We start from the raw sequence: 18,334 nt of genomic DNA on the forward strand, positions 1-18,334 counted from the left end.
CCATCCATCCATCCATCCACCCATCCTTCCACCCATCCTTCCACCCATCCATCCATCATCTATATGGCTCATCCTATCGCTGTGATGCGGGGTACACCTTGGACAACTCATTAAAGAAAACAGTCTCACTGTTTTTTCCTAAACTGCCTGTAAACCAATTACACCAACTCATCAGTATTTAGATTATTTGTTGCGAAAGAATCTACTAAACAAACAACTAATACCAATGCTAAACTTGTTTGAGACCAGAAATCTCACATTATCCAGCATCTCAACCAGTATTAATCTGCTGGGCTTTTTTACCGGGCAGTCTTTTTACAACACGACTGGGTTGTGCTATCCTATGTCAGCTCTTACCTCCACATGCTACAGTGCCCCACTCCTACATTAGCACCCACTGTTTGCCAGAGTGCCCATTTTGTGTAATTATACGAACTACAGCAAGCTAATGGCCCCGACAGAGCAGTGCCTAGGCCCATTACACCTCAGGGTGCTGCAAAACACCATTACCACCACCAGCAACCTGGAGTGCTTGTGCTCGTAGGTGACAGTCTTTGTGTGTTTGTGTGTGTGTGTGTGTGTTTGAGTGCGTGTGTGTCTGTGTGTGCGTACTCGCGTGTGTGTGCTGCATCTCCTTATGTGTGTTCATGTAGATGTGTTGTTTGAATGAGATCGGAGGTGTAATGATACATGTCAAAGAAACACAACAGCTACTACAGACGATTGCCATTTTTAGCCGTAAGTGTGTCTGTCGGTATGTTTGTGTACTGCACACCTGTCATCTCTCCCCCATTAATTTCTCCAGGGCTTTAGCTGCTCACTGCTGGGGGATGTTGTTGACACTGGAGAAAAGACAGCGAGGCACCTTGTGCGACTCTGGGCACTCGATGTACTCACCTCACTTTGCACCATCTCATTCTGCCAGCAAATGGACTGTTTAGTTCTCATGCAGAGTGGGCTTTAATTGTGTGTTTTTATCTTTCTGTGTGTGTTCGCACTTCTCTCAGCGTATGACTTCACCATTACTGCTGATAGCTGCAGTCAGTGTCTTAATGGTATTTGAAGGAATACATCTCTCAATTTGAGGTTTCAGTCTTCTATAATCAGTCGTTATCTATAACAAACACACTCATGCATTTCGTTCAACTCACTACACACATATCAATCATATATTTAATGTTGTGTCATCATAAGAGCCTGTCTGATTTTTGGGGGTCGATACTGATGTTAGGGAGTACAAGATTTAACCTTTGAATTAAGAAAATAAACAAACTTTGTGATGTAAAATTTAAACATAAATGCACATCTTTGTCTTTATTTGGTAAAATTAAGGTTTTCATATCAGCAAGAGACACCGATACGTCGGTGAAAGGCTTATATCGGCTGATTTTATTGGCTAACCAATGTATGGCTCACGCTCTAGTCTTCATGTCAATCAGTCCTGTATAGGATCAGCTTATTGTGTGGCTCAGTTCCCACTTTCGGTTTTTGATTTCACACTTAACATGCAAATGAGTGACAAAGTGAAAGTGAATGATTGGAGAAACAGGATGATAATGCCCCAATCTACAGTGCACAAGCGGTCAGTGAACACTTTGATGTGATTGAAATTGATGTGAATCGTATGCCACGGCCAACACAGTCTCCAGATCTCATCCCAGTTGAACACTTATGGGAGATCTTGGATCAACATGTTACAGAGCTCTCTCCACTACCATGACCAAATTGAGGGAATATTTTCTTTGGAAGAACTTATAAGGGTTTTGATTCCTCTAGTAGAAACCTAGCCAGATGCCAATATGCATTGGAAATGTGCTGGTGGCTCATGATGATCCAACACATTAAGCCAATCACTGCTTTGTATGTGACTATAAATGTGAAGTGCAGATGAGGAGTGACTGTGTTAAATCAGCTCAGCCTGGTCAGATCCAGGTTAAAACAATAACTATAGACACAGCGAATACATTCCACTTGGCAGTGGCCTAGGCTCTCTCTCTGTTTCCAATACATGACTCCATTCTCTTTTTGAACAAAGAGCCTCAGCACTGACTCTATTGACAATCTGCTTTCCCCTCAGTATCAATAGCCATTAACCACTTTAAGCCTTGCCAAGCATAGGAGATGGGGAGCTAATTGTTTTTTCTTTCTTTCTTTGTAGAGTACTGTATACAGTAATGGTGGATCAATGTGTTTGTTAGTATTGTGGGATAAATGGATATGCATGCCTCAATAACCACTAGCACCCACACACACACACACACACAACAGGGCTAGCTAAACACACTCACAGACACAGATATCTGTTTTCTGTCTCTTTTACTGATTCCCTCCTACAACACACACACATGCACACATCTCCACACACTCTTCTGTCCCATCTCTCTTGATTCTAATTACATACATAGCCTCCACAACACCCCCAAAACATAAATTGAATTTCATGGACTGTACTGGTGCCCCCCCCTTTTCCTCTCGTGCAGTCGTACACACTCACACACTCACACACTCACACAAACACTCGTGGCCTCTCAGCGTGGAGTGTTGCCACCTGTGCGGAGTAGAGTGGGTGCAGTGTTTCCCCCCCCTGACAGTGAGATGTATGCAATTAAACCGTATTAAAGTCATTAGCCCAGCAGAAGTGATAGCCAGCAGATGGTTACCAAGCAGAAATATGCTCTTAATGAAGCTCCTCAGTCACTGTGCGTGCGTACTTTTTCTGGCGGAGCATGCGTGAGTGCACTCGTGTGTGTGTCGAGTGTGTGTACGTTTGTCTGGGTGTGTTGCCTTACGCCTGTGACACTCGAAGCGGCTCATGATGAGACAGTGGTCGGTCCCTCTCTTGCATGTAGCACAGCAATCAGTGCTTATTGTTGATTTATAAAGCTATATCACGTGGGAAATGTCTCTCCTACTTTTCTATCAGTCTTTTCATTTCTCATTTCCATTCAGTTTAAAACATTTTTCAAAAGTATAAATGCTAAATACAACCTGTGTCCTACTTTACATTGAAGTCCACTTTCAAGTGTATGTGCACTGGGGGTTTAAAATGTTCACACCACCCCACATCGCTTCTGTTAGTTAGCTGCTGTTGCGTAATGATTGCTCTCCCAAACTAGTATATTTTGTTCAGCTTTAATGTAGGGTACCTTTTTGTCTCGACCTCTGTGCATTAATGGTTCCATGGTGTGAAGGTCAAACATCCCAGTGAGGTAAACTAAGCAGAATAAAAATGTTTGATTGCTGGAGGAAAGCAGCGTTTAAATCTATTACATAGCAGTCCATGTCAATAATATTAGGGCAACTGTTTTCATCCTATTTAAAGAAACATCAGCAGCAGCCCAATTATCTGTTTCAGTTATTGAATCGCCACCCTGTTGGATATTCAGAATTCATTTAACAACATTCTTTTAGCATAATGATGCTCCTCCGATCAGCCATTTAAATTAGAGTGTTAAAAGTGTCAGCCAATATTGGCCTTTCGCAGATATATGGGTATGGATGTATGTCTTTCCAATATGCATACGAAAGACATATATTCCCAATATAGATATATAGGGAAATTAAGCTGCTTTCATTGATGCACTGAGCAGTGGACATTGTCCCGCCAGCCTAAAATGTCTGGAGAATGTCCAAGTCAGCCCATGTGAGAATACAGCAGGACAATGCCTGGAAATTCACAGCGAGCTAGTGATTGTGTAGATGACGTTTCAAACAAATGATGGATACAAAACTGAACAAAAAAGGACTTAGATGACTACAGCTTTTTCAATAAGGGTCGATGCCGTTGTCGATGCGCTGTAAACAAATATACGTGCTTTCTGCAGCTGAATGTATACGTCACGTCCTGCCTCCTGCATGCTCTACCCAGACTCCACCTCACGCCTGAATGTTTCGGAGATTTTTCCTGTTGTTGTTTACATGTCTGACTCAGATAATCTGGCTCAATCTCCTGCTGCATTTTTCATGATAGGCAAACTCCAGAAAATGTCCGGGCATTTATATCTGGTCATGTCTGAGAATTGCTTTGGTAAAATAAAAATCTGCATCACCACAAAAAAAACCTACTTTCAGTTGGGCTGTAATTTCAACTGTTAACCGGCTTAAATGATTTTGCTGATTTTACTCCACATCATGAGTAGCTTGGCTACAAAGGAGAGCTTCCCTCGGGCCTGAAGAGCCTGGGGCAGTAGAGTTCCTTAGTGGAGGTACATGGTGTCTCCCCCCAGGCATCTACGACCACTGATGCACAGAACACTTATAGTCTATACACTTTCACATAAATACATGCATACACACGAGCTGCACTCTTTAAGGCTGACAGACACATTAAGATGCTGCATGAACATTTCTGTGATGGCTATTTCCTTTATTTTTCTTCCAATGTTAAGGAACTAGCAGTTATTGGTGTTTTGTTTCCAGCCCAATCTGTTGTAAATAGACTACTTTTTTATTTTTTACTCTCTGGTTGTCTTAACGTCGGCAGACATAAGCATTAACATGAAGACACCACGCACGCACCCACCCTGCAGTGTGTTATCTGTGAGCAAAAATGGGGTGGAATTCAAAAGTGCACGTGTGAATGTGAGAGAAGGGTGAGTGATGAAAGGAGAGCTGATAGTTAAGCTCTGGTGAATACAGATGAGAGGAAGGCAAGCTGAATTCTGATCAGGCTGCCTTCCTGTCTTTCTTCCGCTCTTTCTCTCTCTCCATCCCTCCATCCCTCAGAGTGGACATACATAGTGTATTTTTCTGAACCAAGAGGAAAGTCATTGTGTAAAGTCAAGGTCCAGGTCTTCTTCTTCAAAGGAGGATCTATTATGGTGTTTTTTTCTAATGTAGAATTAACAAGTGCCTGGGTTTTGATTATAATCATATGAAGCAGTATTTTAAAAATCATCTGCTCAGGAACTAAGAGTTGTTTTTGAAGTCTGTCGACACTGGAGGTTTGCTTTTTATTAGCATTTTTAGCAGCACTATCACAGTTTGTAAATTTTTGAAATACTGAACATAGAGGCTTTACACAATTTTTGAGAGCCTTCATTTTATGAAAGTCAGTCACCGCGGTAATCACCAGCTGCTCTTTTCGTTAAGCGAAGATTTTTTTTTTTCTAAATTTGCTGAATGATACTGAGTGATATTCAGCTGGCTTTACCTGTTAGTTATTCGGGAAACAGAGGTGAAACACCCACAGTCTTAATCTGTATAATCTGGCCACGGGAGCAGCTTTGAGCTTCATTAGTTGAAGAAATCTTGCATTTTTCCCACCCCCACTCAGAATAAAAAATTTTTTTGTTGAAAAGTCATCAGGGTCATCTCACTAGCTCATTAAAACCAAGCCAGGAAGGGAAACAAATATTGGAGCCTAACACCTTTGATTTCATTTGTAGGAGGGTAAAATAATACAGAGTGCCTCGCTGCAGTAGATATTTCCACTTAGAAATTTGTGAAGTTTGACTTTCCAGCAGTAATAGAAGAATAGAAAGAATGGTTTAGAGCTTAACAGTGTAATTCTGGAAATATAAATCACATTCATCTTCTAAAAAGAGAATCTAATTATCAGCCACAATATTTTTACCACACAAGGTAGACTTGTTTGTAAGATATCGAATCATACAAGAAAAACGTCTATGATAGGTGGAGCTCGCTGTTTCAATGGAAATGTTTAAATTTGAATTTCAGCGTTACATTACATGTCCCACAGATAAAACTGTTTCCCTCTCAAACGTGCTGTGCTTTTTTCGAGTTGAGGAAAACGAAATCCAAAGAGGTGAAAATCACTACAAGTCAGGTCATGTGCTGCAGTGTCGTGTTTCCAATAGTTTATGGGCTGTATTTGTTCCTTCGGGCAACTATAATGTTCATAGTCTTGTACTTTAGCCTTTTTATTCCCGTATTCCAATATTTTTTTGCACTGAATCAAATGTTTCATGCTCTGAAACCAGTTCTAAAGGCGGGCAGTCACAGTTACACTTAATGTGCATAAAAATATCGGGACACAATTAAAACTCATCACAGATATATTCACATACTTGAGCCGGTGATACAGTACTTCTCGCACCGGGGGTCACATCCTGTCAGATGTTGGCAAATTGCTCTGGAGTGTCGACGCCAGAAGAGCCGACGTGATTTGTCCTTCGATGTGATTATCAACATCGTGATTGGTCGTAAACCCTGTTGTCACGGCAATGATTTCAGCCTTGATGATGAAAACTCCAGAGACACCGAACCATCACGCACACACGCGCGCAGACGGAGGTTCAATCTTGCCAACTAATGTCTCTCTCTCTCAAAGGGGAATGAGACTGGTTAACAGTGAGACAAACTGATTCTGTGTGTGTGAATGTGTGTGTTCGTTTCCCTGTTGTCGGTCTTCGTACTTGCAGTAATGTACAGAACAGGAATTCGGGGAAAGGATTGAACCTCACTGAATTGTACTCGACACTTAATCCTTTCTTTACTCTTTCCCCCCTGTAACCCCTCACCCACTGCCTTTTCTCTCTCTTTCTGTCTCCCAGCTGTTATTAAACCACTTTGACTGAGTTAATAACATCTCTGTCACACTCAAACACACGCGCAGACACAAAAGAAGTGAGTGTAGCCGGGCCTGTCTGCTACACTAACATTACACTTGTTCATACCAGACAAGCCCCTAAGGCTATACTTTGTTAGATCACGAATGCAGCTTCTGCCTGTGATAATATTTTGTGCTGTCGTTGCATTTAGATACTTGTACACAGTTTTCTTCCAATAGCAGATTTCATTACATTTTTATTTATTCAGATAAGATAAGAAGTCAGAGATTTCATCCTTTCTAGATGTATTTGGAGTTTTTGCCTAATTTGATCGTTGGTGAAAGTAAATACAGGTAAAAACACAGGAACCCTAACGATACGGTCTCCAGGGCACCTTCACATTTCATTATAGTAAGCAGGTGCATCTCAGAAAATTAGAATATCATGAACAGGTTCAATATTTCCCATCAGTTATTTAAGAAAGGGGAAATTTTCAAGTGTCAGTAAATTACTAAACATACAGTATAAATGCCGTATATCTCATCGGTCTTGTTCAGCAGTCTTAATGCGGAAGACTGCTGACTTGACGTGCTCCACAAGGAAGCTCCGCTATAGAAGGTCATCACTGAAAGTTATTTTTGCAGAGCGCTGAAGTATATTCATGGAAAGTTGAAGCGAAGGGAAAGTGTGGTAGGAAAAGGTGCACAAGCAACAGGAATGACTGCAGCCGTGTAGTGTCTTGAAGCACCGCAGTCAGTCGTCGCTTGTAGTTTTACAGATAATGTGGCATATTGAGGTTTATTTTCTTCTTCGCCGTATCTCAATGATGGGTGAGTGTAAGTTATTCTGCGACTCTCGTATTCTTTCACATCCGTCGCACCTAATTTAATTTATCTTAGATAATTCATATATTTACTCGTTGAAACCTGCAGAAATCCCACCAGTGGACATTGGTTACCTGTGCAGCCGGAGCACTTGCTTTGTGTTACATCAGATCGATTCCACTCTCGTGTCTTATGGCCTCTTTCTTCTTTTTTAATTTGAGAAAGCCCAAATTTGTTCTCGTCAAATCGGAATTAAAATGCCAGTGGAACAGCCTGGACTAAACCTAGTTTGAAAATCAGCTGTGTACAGCACAGATATAATGTTTTATAGGGCAATAAAACCCAAGCTACTGCCTATATAGTCTATATAGTGTTATTCCCTCTTTCTTTCCCTATCACCTTCTCAACCCTCTTCTGTATCGAACAGCTGCTGATTTATCTTTGCTTTTATTGTTTTCTTGCATCAATGAGTTTCTCTTTTATTTAATATTTTCAGTTCTTTCCTTTCTATGAAACTGTTATAGTCTTTTCTATTTTCCTCTGTGTCTTTCACAAATTATATCTCTTCAGTTCCTCTTCTAAATTTCTTCTGTGTTTTTCTCAACAGGGGCTAATGATCCTCCTGCAAAACCTTCCCACAATGCACTGGGGCAACGAGGAAGTGAGTGTGCTGCTGGCTGAAGCCTACCGGTTGAAGTTCGCCTTTGCTGACGCGCCCAACCACTACAAGAGATGATAAGCATGGCTCTCCGCAGCTCCTCCCCCTCCTCCTCCTCCTCCTCATCTATCCATCCCCGCTGTCGTCTACTGAACTCAAAGGCCTCTATTCCTACATGGAAGGACCTCCCCCCTTTTTCTTAACCTCCCCTTTCCCCAAATCGCCCGATGGGCCTTTCAGCAACTAAGAGATTTAAATCAACCAATGAATGGGAGGACTTGAGGTGTAGCATTCTAACATGACGATGTGGAGCCTTGTTTTTTATTGTTATTTTTCTCTGATCAGCTCTGAAATGTGCACTCCTGCAGAGCCCTCCTCCGAAGACCGCAACTTTTTTTTGGTTGGCATTCGATCCGCTCAAGCTGACGCCTCAGATTACGACCTCGGGCTGGATGCAGGACCACGAGCTGTTGCTCAGCACCGCCCCGGGGTCTCGTCTGGCTCAGAGCAATGTCCCTCTCCGCTTACCGTTGTTTCCAGTACCACGGCAATACATTGTTCTTGGTTCCCTGAGGCAAAAATGTGACCTTTTTTTTTTCCCCCAAGCCCGCAAAGACAAAGAAAGAAGGCAAAAGGGCACTGAGTGAGGTGGTTTACATATCTAAGCCCCTGTCTTGGTCACAGCAGCACCTGAAGAAACAGGACCTCTCCGGGTTTTCTTTTTTCTCTCTCCACCAGGGACACGGTCGGTTTTCCTTCATGAACACACCAGGGTTTTACACAGAGAGTGAGAGAGAGAGAGAGAGAAAGAGTGAGAGAGAGAGAGAGAGAGAGAAAGAGAGATTGTAAGTGGAGGAAAAGCATAATTTCTCACCTCTTCCACAAACCAGGCACACCTGCTCACCTGCTTCACCCTGTCCTCCCACCCGCACAGCGAAAGATAGTAAAAGAGTTTAAGACAAATAGTAACAGCCTGCAGATCATACGAGTCTCACACACACTCGTTATCTAAGAAGGTAATAAGCCATCAGGAGGAAGAAAGCTACTCATTCCCACTCATTAGTTTTCCCTCGGACCCTCGGATATGGAGGATCATGTGTATTACTCCTCCTCTCTGAACCTAAGACTACCTCAGAACACACATTAAAAACCATTGCGGCATATATTCTGACACAGAAAAACACACACAGTCATGCACCAATTAGTTAACTTACAAAATAAACTATTTGCAGTTCATTTCAGAAATGGATTTTTGGCTTAAATAAGGTACATGGTTTCTTTCTTTTTCCTCCCATTTGTCTTCTCCTGTCTAATTGGCACAATCTCCATGCATTTAAAAAAAAAAGCCAAATGCAAATGGTTGAGAAAGTGATAAAAAATCCTGGATCTGCACCAAACTTTAAAGGGTTCTTCCTCGGGTCATGCCCCACCCCTCCACAGAATTTCATGGAAATCGGTTTTGTAGTTTTAACGTAAACCTGCTAAGTAAAGGTAATAATTCTGTAAAGCTTCCTGATTAAAATCATCTTTATTTGTTCTGATTGGATTTTGGTAGGAAATCCAGTTTTGAATTTATTTTCCTAGAGTTGGAAAAGACATTTCAGATAAAGAATATTCAACATAACCGTTCATTTGAGATAGTTTTTCATATAAATGAACAAGAAACAGTAGATGCCTTTACAGCAGCCTTATGAGTCTCGTGCGTTTCAGTATATCTTCGTCTTTGTTTTCGTATATCTTACAGCTCATGTGATGTCTCACCCAAAGTCAGTAGCACCATATTGGTGTAATGTTGGGAGGAGGTGGTGGATGTAATCAGACATTCATGACGTAAAACTAAGCTGTAAACGTTTGGATCCTCCTGTCGCGACTGCGCCAGGATCCATTACTGTCACCACAAAGTCGGTGTGCACAGGTGTGTGTTTGTGAAGGGGAGACGGGAGGAGAGAGGGAGCAAGTGAGTCGTGTTTCTCTGGAGGTTTCAGCGCTTTTTTCCTGCGAGAGCTGTCAGTCTCTGATCGCACGTAGGGATCTTTCTTTTTAACACACTCTGCACCAGTTTCACAAGCCTCTCATCTCCCATGCTCTCTGACAAAGAAAAACTGCACTAAATTCAAAAGTCTACAGCCCTTTGTTCCTCCTCTCTCTCTCTCTCTCTCTTTCTTTTGTATGAGATATATTCTTCAATCAGCATTTTAAGATTCGTCTTTTTGGGGTTTTAATTTGTTTTAATGCTGTTTACATGATAAGCCTGTTAAGTTGTGCCTGACACTAAAGACACGAGACAACATCCTAGATATGTAATTGACCCGGAATTAACTCGGAAAATTGGTTTCTGCAAGCAATAGTATAACATTTTTCGATTTGCTGTGATAAGACAGAAAATTTATTTTTTTGTGCACATGTAGTTTTTGGGATGTGACAGTTGCCAATATAAACAGTTTGGTTACTCTGGGCATTTACACCATATTAATAATGCAAAAACTTTACAACTGACTGTTTGCGTAACTGCTCCCGCGGACAGTACTTGTCAATTTAAAACTTAGCAAACATGAACTAGATATATTGGACCTGTCAAGCTTTAGATTTCTGCACATGCTGAAATGGCACATTAGCATTTAGCATTCAGTTTGGTGGGCTGTTTCTGTGATGCATTTTTAATGCTAATTCTACTTCCAAGGCCAAGAAGCATATCCTAGGCGAGCTATGTTTTCTAACATTTGCAGCATCATCAAACGCCAACATTTCACTATGTTTGTGGCAAATGCTCTTTCGCCTGTGACATAACATGCAGTTCAAAAAGCAGCATCTTTCTTTTCTTTTCAAGTAGGAGTATGTTGCCAGTCCGCTACATGGGCAGGCGAGATCTTTTCCTTTCGACATGCTGCTTTAACCTCAGTGTTTCCTCAGTCTCATATTTAGCCATTGAGTACATATGTAAGAGTCACCCAGAAACATTCAAAATTCAGCTATCGGCAGCATTTTTTTCCACCAAGTTACACTTAATAAAATCTTCCACCAACAGTCGTCTTTCAGCAGGCAAAAGGAGCCACTGTTTCAACCTCTGTGCAGATTTTCTAATGTTAAATCTGCAACCATTATCACTATAAACCATAGACTGTAACATAAAGACGGACGACATGACAGCTAACCAAAAGTGAAGCAAAAATGTGTTGATCGGCCCCTGGTGGCTGGCTGCAGTATAGCTCATAAACCCTGACTCCTCCATGTAAGTGGATGGGACATGCACCAAACTAAGACATGATGTATGTCCATGTGTTCATTCTGGAACAAGTTCATGTTTGGTTTTAATTACTTTTTTGACCCTATAGAACAAAGTGAAACATCACGATTGACAGCTTAGATTGTTGCGCAAGTGGTCGAGTAATGACATCACCAGTGCAAGATGGCGGCACCCACATCACGGATATTTTGACTTCATTTTTGTACAACAGGAAGAGGGAGAGACATGTCTTCCACCTTTTATTTACAGTCAACTGAGCATGTGTCGAGAATGGAAAGCTTGACAGGCATAGCAACCGTAACCAAGGGACTACGGATGTCCCGCATTGTCCCGTTTATTATCCAAAGTTTCTACTTTTATGTTGCCTTATTGCACACAACAATACTGAACACTGTGGGGACGGGAGTGATGCCAGTAGTGAGCAGGGACGCCCAAACGATGTTAGAGGTGGACAGTTACTGTGTATGTGTGTGTTTGCGTATGTGTGCGTATGTGTGAGCCATAGGCAAACACTCCAAGCCCCTTTTTTTTCAAATCAGTTTTCATCTTTAGAATAATTTCTCCGTTTTTGCTGTGATGTCAGAGGTGGGGTTCCTCTTAACAAGAATTAGCTGCAAATCAGATTTCAGTTTGATAAACAATCAAGTTACACATTCAGCTGCTACCAGTGTCAAATGGATGAATGAATGAATCTCTGTGGTGATGAAGGCCCAAGTTCAGTCTGGCTGGAGCCCTTTTTCTATTTGTGAACACACACACACACACACAGAGGCAAACTTCAAACATTCTTGGGAGCATCAACATTTTCGGCTGCTTTCAGTTCTTTTAGAGTATTTTTTTTTCTCGCTCTACTTCTCCAGACGCCCAGATGTGTTTATGAAAACCAAACTGAGAGAAAGGAAGAATCCTCCCCTTTGTGTGGGTGACAGGAGTAGAGTGTCGTGGGTGACAGGAGTAGAGGTTCTTGAATTTAAAAATGTGTACAGAGAAGATTTTGGAACAAAAAATCTGTAAATAGAAAGTGTAAATAAATCCTATATATGACAAAAATGTCTTTGAATATTGCGTCATGTTGTGTATTTGTGTCTCGAGCACTATTGTGTGTGGTTGTGCGTGCGTTTGCTGAAAGAAAATTCCCTGCATCTCTAATTATTCCATATCCAATTGCTTTCAATGAAACTCAAGGTAAGATGCTTTTCACAGCATCATGTCTCCTATGCCTCTGCTGCCAGACAGCCGAGGAACTAGGTGTCTGCACACATGCATTACCTGCCGAGGCGAGCGGGCCACAGCTAACAGCCGCGCTAACGTGCACGGTGTAGCTAATTGTATCGGCTGTATTCATACACCATTCCAAAACACACGGAGCAGCAGGTAAACACTTTTTGTCTCAGCCCTCTGGAAGCAATGGCAGCATTAGCTAGATTAATGAGACTTTCTTCCTCTGTGTGTGTGTGTGTGTGTGTGTGTGTGTGTGTGTGTGTGTGTGTGTGTGTGTGTGTGTGTGTGTGTGTGTGTGTGTGTGTGTGTGTGTGTGTGTTGCAGAGGACAGGAAGTAATGGAGAAGACACAAAAAACGAGAGCCAGCTGCATTTACTTGCAGATGTGAGTGCATACCTGTGTGTGTGTGCATGTGTTTGTGCGCGCACCTAGAGCAGTAGTAGCTCCCTCACTCTCGTTAAGCTGACTGATGTTCACACAGGCAGCCAATTATGGAGTGCTGGTCACCGAGGACTCCAGTCACTTCATGGGAAATTAAAAATACATTAAAACCAACAATGGGCGCAGGAAGGTGCCTGCTTGTGCACGACCATGCACACGCACACGCACACACACACACTTGAGTTGAAAGAGAATGGAATATGGAAGAAGTGCCAACAAAGAACCGGCTGCAACTCACTGTGAAGCTGAAGAAATAGAGCACAAATATTAGCACAGTCAACTGTTCTTTTTTAGCCTTGTCCTCACGGCCATTGTCCTCTCACATGCTGGAGCTGTTCACAATTTATTTGTTCAGATTGTCACATTGTTATAGTTCAATCCTCTGCTGGTTGCCCTCGCTGGCCCTGAGAAAAACATGCAGTCGCAAATGCTCACAACACAAGGAAATAGTCAGAAGTACATCAAATACTCAACCTAATCAACAGGACACGAGGAAGACGTTTCAATAATGGCGGAACTTTTTGAGGATTTGGTAACGTTGCCACTTTGGCCTCTTTCTTAAAGGTACAACCTCCTCCACCTTGAGTTTATGTTAGAAACTCTCGACTCTTCACTGCCCTCTAGTGAATGTATTGCTTAACCATGCCAACGTAAGGGACACATGGAAGTCTGTGGACAGCGATGGTTAAATCACTAGAAATTGACGTGTCTCTTTAAAGGAAGCGAAAATGAGTGTGTTTACAGGGGACACAAAAAAAAGTGATGAAGGTGCATAACTTTTTTGTTTTGCCTTAAAACATTTTTGTTATCTGTATTTCCACTACGTTTATTTGGTTGTGTTCGTTCGCATTACGTTAATGGATTTGTTAGGGGATTTTTGTTATGTATATATATATTCATGTGCATGTTTTGTCAAAAAATGATGTTGATAATTTCAACCCCCCAGGCCTATAAAACAGTTGAAGTGTGAGTCCTTCTGATAAGAGGGTTCTCACAGGGCCAATGCTGCAGCAGTCCGGGATCACTAAGGCAGACATGTCGAGAGCAGCTTTCTATGGAATTTTAAGCTTGTGTCTGAAATCAATTTCCTGATGCATGTTTTTTTTTTTTTTTTTAACAAGAGAGGAGCTGCACAGCGGTAGTGTTATTGTCACAATGAGGGATAACACGCACACTGAGGGTGTCTCTGGAGAGGATTTGAGATGCACTGTGGAGGCTCCGGCAACTGTGATGTAAATCAGTTTCAATTTAAAGTTTCTGCTGAGGCAACAGAGGGAAGCAAATATGGTGGGCGGTGAACGGAAAATTATTTCTGGCTTCTCAAGAGAGGCAAATTTACTGTTAAATGTGGAAATATATATATATATATACATACATACACACACAGTTTATACTCCAACCTGTATTTATTTCCTTTGCAGAAAGACATCCACCTTTTCAGATAATCTAGAACTTCAGCATCAGTCTTCCGGTGGTTCTAACTGTCAACCCACCATGACGCCCCCCCAGAGGTTTGTGAAGCGCTGAGTTTGGCATTTTGTCCAGTGCCTTGAAGAGCGGGGGTGAGTCTGACTGAGAGCTCCAGGACCTGCACCCATTGGACGTTAGCAGCTGTCAATCACACATTAGCAGCGTCCAGATGAATCCCAAGTGATATTGTCTATCTTAGTCTTTACAGGACCATAATTTAAACTCTGTATGAAAATGTTCCCTGATGTTATAAAGCAAGTAAGAAGTGGGTTCATTCTCGAATTGAATTCTAAAAAAATGTACTTCTTTACAAGTGCTGGTCATTAGTGAGAATACGGGTTTCAGACCCTTAAGCAATGGCTTCACTTTCCAAATGTCTATGTCCATTTTTATATATATTTATGTGGTCCAGACATTTCCCACAGTGCAACAGCAACTGTGCTTTTTATAATCTTTTGATTTCTCGTCCAGCTGAGAAGGTAAACCAAACACCTGCACAGTGACCATGGTCATCTCTGTGACGAGACTCCCAGCAGGCAGCTCACTTTAGCTCGGAGATTATCACGGTCACCTTGCACGTGTGCGCTGGTTTGTTAAACATGCCTGTAGACGCTGGTGAAGGCTGGTGAAACTGGGAGGTAAAGTCATTCAGGGACATTTTCAAAATAAAACCATTCAGAACAGAGAAGGAAACATGAGAGCAGCTGATGAATTGAACTGCTCCTCTGCTACAAGTGGGAAATAAGACCTTTAACAACTTCATGGGCGACATGTTTAAAACTTTAAGAGATGTTTTATTTTCCTCTGCTGGTAAAATAGTAAAAGTAGCTTAGTAACTGTGGGATTTATCACTGACACCTAGCAGCTGAAAAAAAGTTCCCTCTCCTGCTCCTAAGATGTGGGGCAGAGCGTTCCTCAGAGATTAAATTCTAAGGCTATTTAAAGAACGCCCTTCATTTCAACTCTGCTAACAAAGAACTAATGTGTCCTTTAACTTCTTAAGTCACATTTTTTAAAAATCTCACTGTCTGAGACTGAAATCCAGAAGTTTTCTCATATAATTTTGCAGCGTAACTATCAGGAACTCAGCGTCTGTTTCACCTTTAACAGCCGAGGATTTATCTCCGTCAGTTCAAATCCTAATAAATGTTTATTCTCGACTGCACACAACTCGAGCGTGACTTGAAAACTTTTGATTTAGCTTGATAAGGAAACACAACTTCCCACGTTAACAGTCACTGCTTACTCAGGACTGGGCCCCCATCAGATCTACTGTACGTCTCCTCACCGCCGCTGAAGCCATCGTGGTGTCATGATGTTTACGTGTCACTGTCAATCCATCTCCGGTCGAGTGGTGACAAAACACAGCGCAGAGGTTCACTTCAATCAGACAACTGCACTGGTTGTAGAAGGTTTTTTTTCCTCATCATCATCATCCGTCAGGTTAAAACACTTTCTCTGGTAGATTAGTTTGTAACATGCGACAAAACTATCGGTTCAATGATTGAAAGTGTGAGTCTGAACTTTCAGGTTCTTAAAACTCAAGTGCAACGTGTGGAAACTGTCATGTTTGAAACTTGACTGGCAGTTAAACTGATGAGGGTCAGAGAAACGGGTTTGCAGCCTTTTTAAATCCAACACCGCATTCTTTCCCCCTAAATATGACAATGATAAAATAAAAGTGTAATTTACAGATCACCTCTGTTAGAAGGAGCTGATCTGTGTTTGGGAGGGATGGAAAAAAACGAAACAGATGGGTGTTTTGAAATGAAGTTGTTTTCAAACCTAAAAGTCTGAACGTTATATTGTTCACATTTCATCTGGTTAGTTTTGGTTTCACATTGTAGTTCATGGGGCGCACCGAAAACGTTTCCACGACATACGTATGTTCTGTCGTCATCACCTACGTGGGCTGCGTCCACCTGTACTTGACACTGATTGGTTCGTAGTCGGCCGTGTGTCTGACGTCAGCGCGTTGCAGTCTTACAGCTTGAATGGAGAAAACAAATGAACCGGTTCATTTTGTTAACTTCCTGCTCTTGTTCTGAAAGTCTGAACTATTCAAACAAGGTGTGAAAGTTGAGTGTGATCCGCTTCCATGTGATTGGATCAGCCTTATTTGCAGGTGCTGGCTCATGTTAGTCGTCTGTGTGACACATACACAAAATACTTTCATCTTATGAAGTCAATGATTCAAGTACTCTCAAAGATATCGTATATTCTACATCACCTGTCTCTCTGTCACAGCTTTGCTTCGCCACTTGAGGTGTACTGCTTTATCTCTTCATTTCCAGTGTCCCCGGTTGAGTCCAATGCACTGAGAGAACCACCGCTGTCTTAAATTACTGTTGCCTACCGAGAGATGACTCAGTCTAATGCCGCTGCCCTTCTCAAACCGATTCAGATGTTCGCCCTCAGTCCTGACAAATAATTTCATCTTCTCAAATAACCGTGGGAAGCAGCATCATGGATTATTTGTCAGCCGCGCAGATGGAGCCGCGTCCTTAACCGCTGCATGTCTATGATGCATGTTTCTCTCCCCCCCCCCCCCCCACAGTAATTTCAGTGAGCGGTGCGCTGACTGGTGATGAGTCACGCCTTGACATCGCAGGAAGCTGCTGAGAAAAGGCTCTAACGCATTCAGCAACAGGCTGAACTGTGCCACATCATGCCTCTCAATCTGAACCCATCAAATGTGCCTTTTACAGGCGGCAAATGGTATTTCACAGAGCCGACTGACAGCCGGGGAGACTGAGAGGATCTGAACGCAAGCTGTTACCAAACTGAATATCATTCGTTGAATACTGATATCAGCCGCTCTGCCTTCCAAAAATACAAATCTGTGTATGGAGCAGCGATCTCCAACCGGGGGGGGGTTGTACCCGAGGTGTTAGCCTTACAGTTGCCAGGGGATACGAGCAAAGATGGTGGAACAAATCATGATTATGATGCAGCCCAAATAAATAAAATTGTATTGTATTGCCCCCAGTCAGAAATGCTAAATTTAAAAAATGTTGAGATTCATAATGACATCATCAAGGCATCATTTTTAACGTATGATGATGATCGATCAGTTAATTTTTTTAATTGGAAAGAACACAAGTTTGCAATCTTCCCGATATAGTTGCTGCTCCTTGTGATGGGATGGATGGGAAAGCTGTAGATTCCCAGAACCTACAGCAGAAGTTTCCTCATCCCCTCGGTGCTGCCGTGGCGGTTTTTTCCGAAGTGGCTGGGTAAGAAAAACCCTGCATTTCAGGTCCACATCAATTTAAAAACTGCAACACGAATGTCTTAACCATCACACGTTGTCGGTGTACGCGAGTGTGTGTGTGCGTTGTGCATGTGTGTGTGTGTGTGTCCGTTTGGACGTGTGCGTCCTCCATTGCGGTTGGACCACCAAGCTGCTGTGTTAGCTGAAATAGCAGCCGACCCCGCTGGCCTAAGCCTAAGTGACTCTGTAGCGATAAAGACAGAATGGTTAGCAATGACACACAGGATATGTAATTAACTGCTGTTTGTGTGTGCGTGTGTATATGTGTGTGTGTGCCACTGTTACTACTGCTTTTCATTTGGCAGCTTAACCCATTTAATCCTGTCAGCCGGACAGTGGATTCACTCACACACACACATGGGAAATACACTTATTGGCTTTTTTCCGATTAGTTTGAGGCTAAACTGATAAATGACTATTCCTTCTTTAACCTGTTTTTAGGGTTAGGGTTAGAATAAGGTTTAGGTGGGGTTGGGGTTAGGCATTTACTTCTGATGGTTGAGGTTAGGGTAAGGGGCTAGGGAATGTATGATGTCAATGAGAGTCCTCACTAAGATAGAAGTGTGTGTGTGTGTGTGTTTGTGTGTGAGTGCGTGCGTGCGTGGGGGGGGGGCTGCATTTCCTTTAGCACCACAAAGCCTCATGCAGTGATCGTGTGCCACCTGGCAAGTTACCATAGTGTGTCTATAA

The 18,334-nt window shown here is 42.3% G+C and overlaps 1 protein-coding gene and 1 long non-coding RNA gene across 3 annotated transcripts in view; one reads left to right on the plus strand and one right to left on the minus strand.

Moving 5' to 3' along the window:
- Positions 1-8,228, plus strand: part of tbc1d22a (TBC1 domain family, member 22a) — a 119,245-nt gene extending 111,017 nt beyond the window's left edge. For both annotated transcript variants that reach the window (XM_034578222.1, XM_034578221.1), the window contains exon 14: positions 7,944-8,228. In XM_034578222.1, coding sequence (XP_034434113.1) covers positions 7,944-8,072 — 129 coding nt within the window. In that variant the 3' untranslated portion in view covers positions 8,073-8,228. The remainder of the gene's footprint in view (positions 1-7,943) is intronic.
- Positions 8,229-10,122: 1,894 nt separating this feature from the next.
- Positions 10,123-11,332, minus strand: LOC117757261. The gene is made up of 2 exons (XR_004613068.1): positions 11,287-11,332; positions 10,123-10,812 (listed from the first exon to the last, which is right to left on the minus strand). It is a non-coding gene; the product is annotated as an uncharacterized LOC117757261 (long non-coding RNA).
- Between the last annotated feature and the right edge of the window lie 7,002 nt (positions 11,333-18,334).

This window comes from Hippoglossus hippoglossus, chromosome 23 (assembly GCF_009819705.1).
Source record: "Hippoglossus hippoglossus isolate fHipHip1 chromosome 23, fHipHip1.pri, whole genome shotgun sequence".
Taxonomy (NCBI): Eukaryota; Metazoa; Chordata; class Actinopteri; order Pleuronectiformes; family Pleuronectidae; genus Hippoglossus; species Hippoglossus hippoglossus.